Source organism: Priapulus caudatus, unplaced genomic scaffold (assembly GCF_000485595.1).
Source record: "Priapulus caudatus unplaced genomic scaffold, Priapulus_caudatus-5.0.1 Scaffold476, whole genome shotgun sequence".
NCBI classification, from domain to species: Eukaryota; Metazoa; Priapulida; class Priapulimorpha; order Priapulimorphida; family Priapulidae; genus Priapulus; species Priapulus caudatus.
This window is the reverse complement of record NW_014577537.1, coordinates 299,515-301,398: the sequence shown is the minus strand read 5'-3', so window position 1 is coordinate 301,398 and position 1,884 is coordinate 299,515. Positions and strand designations below refer to the sequence as shown.

The window sequence follows — 1,884 nt, the reverse complement described above, 5'->3', positions numbered from 1 at the left end:
TGTGTGTGTGTGTGTGTGTGTGTGTGTGTGTGTGTGTGTGTGTGTGTGTGTGTGTGTGTGTGTGCGCGTGTGTGTGTGTGTGTGTGTGTGTGCATGGGGTGTGTGCGTGCGCGTGTGCATGTGTGCGTGCGCACATGCGTGTGTACGTGACGCGTGTGTATGTGGGCGCGTGCGTGTGTATGTGAATGTAAGCTGGCGGCGATAAGTGAGATTGGCGGTATTACGAGGGGCGGTATAACGAGGTTTTACCGTAGTCTACAATTTTGCCACACATCCACACACCTAGCCCCCCACACACGCCTCCCCCTACATTCCCTAAAAAAATAAAAATTTAATAAAAATTTAAATTTAAAATTTAAATTTAAAATTAATTAATTAATTAATTAAACATTAGGTATAGATCGGTACCCCATCCCATGTGGGTTTTCTGACTAGTGGGTTTTCTGACTAGTGGGCTTTCGGACTAGTGGGTTTTCGGACTAGTGTAGTGGGCTTTCGTTTCGGACTGGTCTCTATTCACTATTGGGCCGTCGGACTAGCGAGCTGTAACCCAGCTTAATGTACCTATTATAATATATGTACAACGATTTATTCCAAGACAAGTCCACAACTAACAGTAGATATGACAACTTATATGGAGTGACGTTAATATCAACATATTTTTACCTGTGTTTCGAGTTCTTTATTTTCGGCATTAGAAATAGGTAATTTTCCACCACTGCTATCAAACTTCATTTCATCGATGACACCTTCCATGAGTTATAGAATAATAGCAAACAAAAATCAGTATAGCAGTATATTATTGAATGTCTTTCACCGTCCTCTAAGCAAAAAATAGTATTGCTATATTGATTCTTCAGTCTACTACATAAAATATTCCTAAAATACAGCTCGCAATACAGTAATTTGTAAATGTGATGGCAACAGTATCTAACCGGAAGTACGTGCTGCCATCTATATTATTGACATGCATATTTGCTTAATTTTATTTTTTGTATTTCACGCTTACTTACCTTCAGGCCACTGCTCAGCCACAGCTTCAGCCTTGACCCATCTTGCTTACTTATAAAGTGCATCTCCAATTCTAGGTGCTTGGTGAGTACTGCTACTATAATTAGTACCGTATTTAGTAGTTCATGGTGGAAGTTCAGAAGTAAATCTCCGTAGTATTTGTTGCACGGTGAGTTTGTTGATGTTTGTTGATGATGTTATTATAATTATTGCCATATTCATGATATTGGATAGTTTGGGACCACTGGCATCAAGAACAAGTCCGCAACGTTGTAGATAGTCAGCCGTATAGTCAATAGTAGACCAATAAATTGTGCCCTAAAAATTGTTATATTCTGATGTTATATTAGGCCTAAAATAACATCAAAATATAAAAATTTTTAGGGCACAATTTATTGGTCTAAATCAATAGTCTGCGTGTGTGCTGTAGCTGCAGGTGCGGACTTGTTCTTGCTGCCAGTGTTTGGGACTCCTACAATACTGTCATAATTATTGAATATGTTTACACATAATTATGATGTGCTACACCAGAGCCAGAGGCAGCACAGGCACTTGGAGCGTTTCAATAAAATGTAATGCTAAATAAATATGAAATCTATTTAGGCCAAAACAAAATATAGGTGTGGTTACCGTTTTCCGACCGACCCTATTTATTCCCAGCGACCCTAAACATTTTATTGTAAATTTTCTGTAAAGTAAAAAAAAAATTTTTTTTTTAATAAAAATAAATATGAATTGGACAGTTCCTGCTTCAAAAGGCACAACGCACATCCTTCGGACATGGTTCGTAAATAAAATGTTTAAAGGCCTCCTTTAGTGATGAAAAATAGTTACATATATCAAATTAACTATGTTATGTACAACTACTGAGAA

General features: G+C 37.7%; 2 protein-coding genes across 2 annotated transcripts in view; one reads left to right on the top strand and one right to left on the bottom strand.

Annotated features, from left to right (window-relative positions):
- The window catches only part of LOC106810820 (coiled-coil domain-containing protein 39-like), a 20,056-nt gene extending 19,137 nt beyond the window's left edge, over positions 1–919 (bottom strand). Inside the window, exon 1 of the mRNA XM_014814274.1 lies at positions 667–919. Within this exon, the coding sequence (XP_014669760.1) occupies positions 667–756 (90 nt within the window). The 5' untranslated portion in view covers positions 757–919. The remainder of the gene's footprint in view (positions 1–666) is intronic.
- An 84-nt stretch (positions 920–1,003) lies between these two features.
- The window catches only part of LOC106810819 (apoptosis-inducing factor 2-like), a 24,542-nt gene continuing 23,661 nt past the window's right edge, over positions 1,004–1,884 (top strand). The window contains exon 1 of the mRNA XM_014814272.1: positions 1,004–1,095. The gene's annotated coding sequence lies outside the window, so the exon portion shown is untranslated. The remainder of the gene's footprint in view (positions 1,096–1,884) is intronic.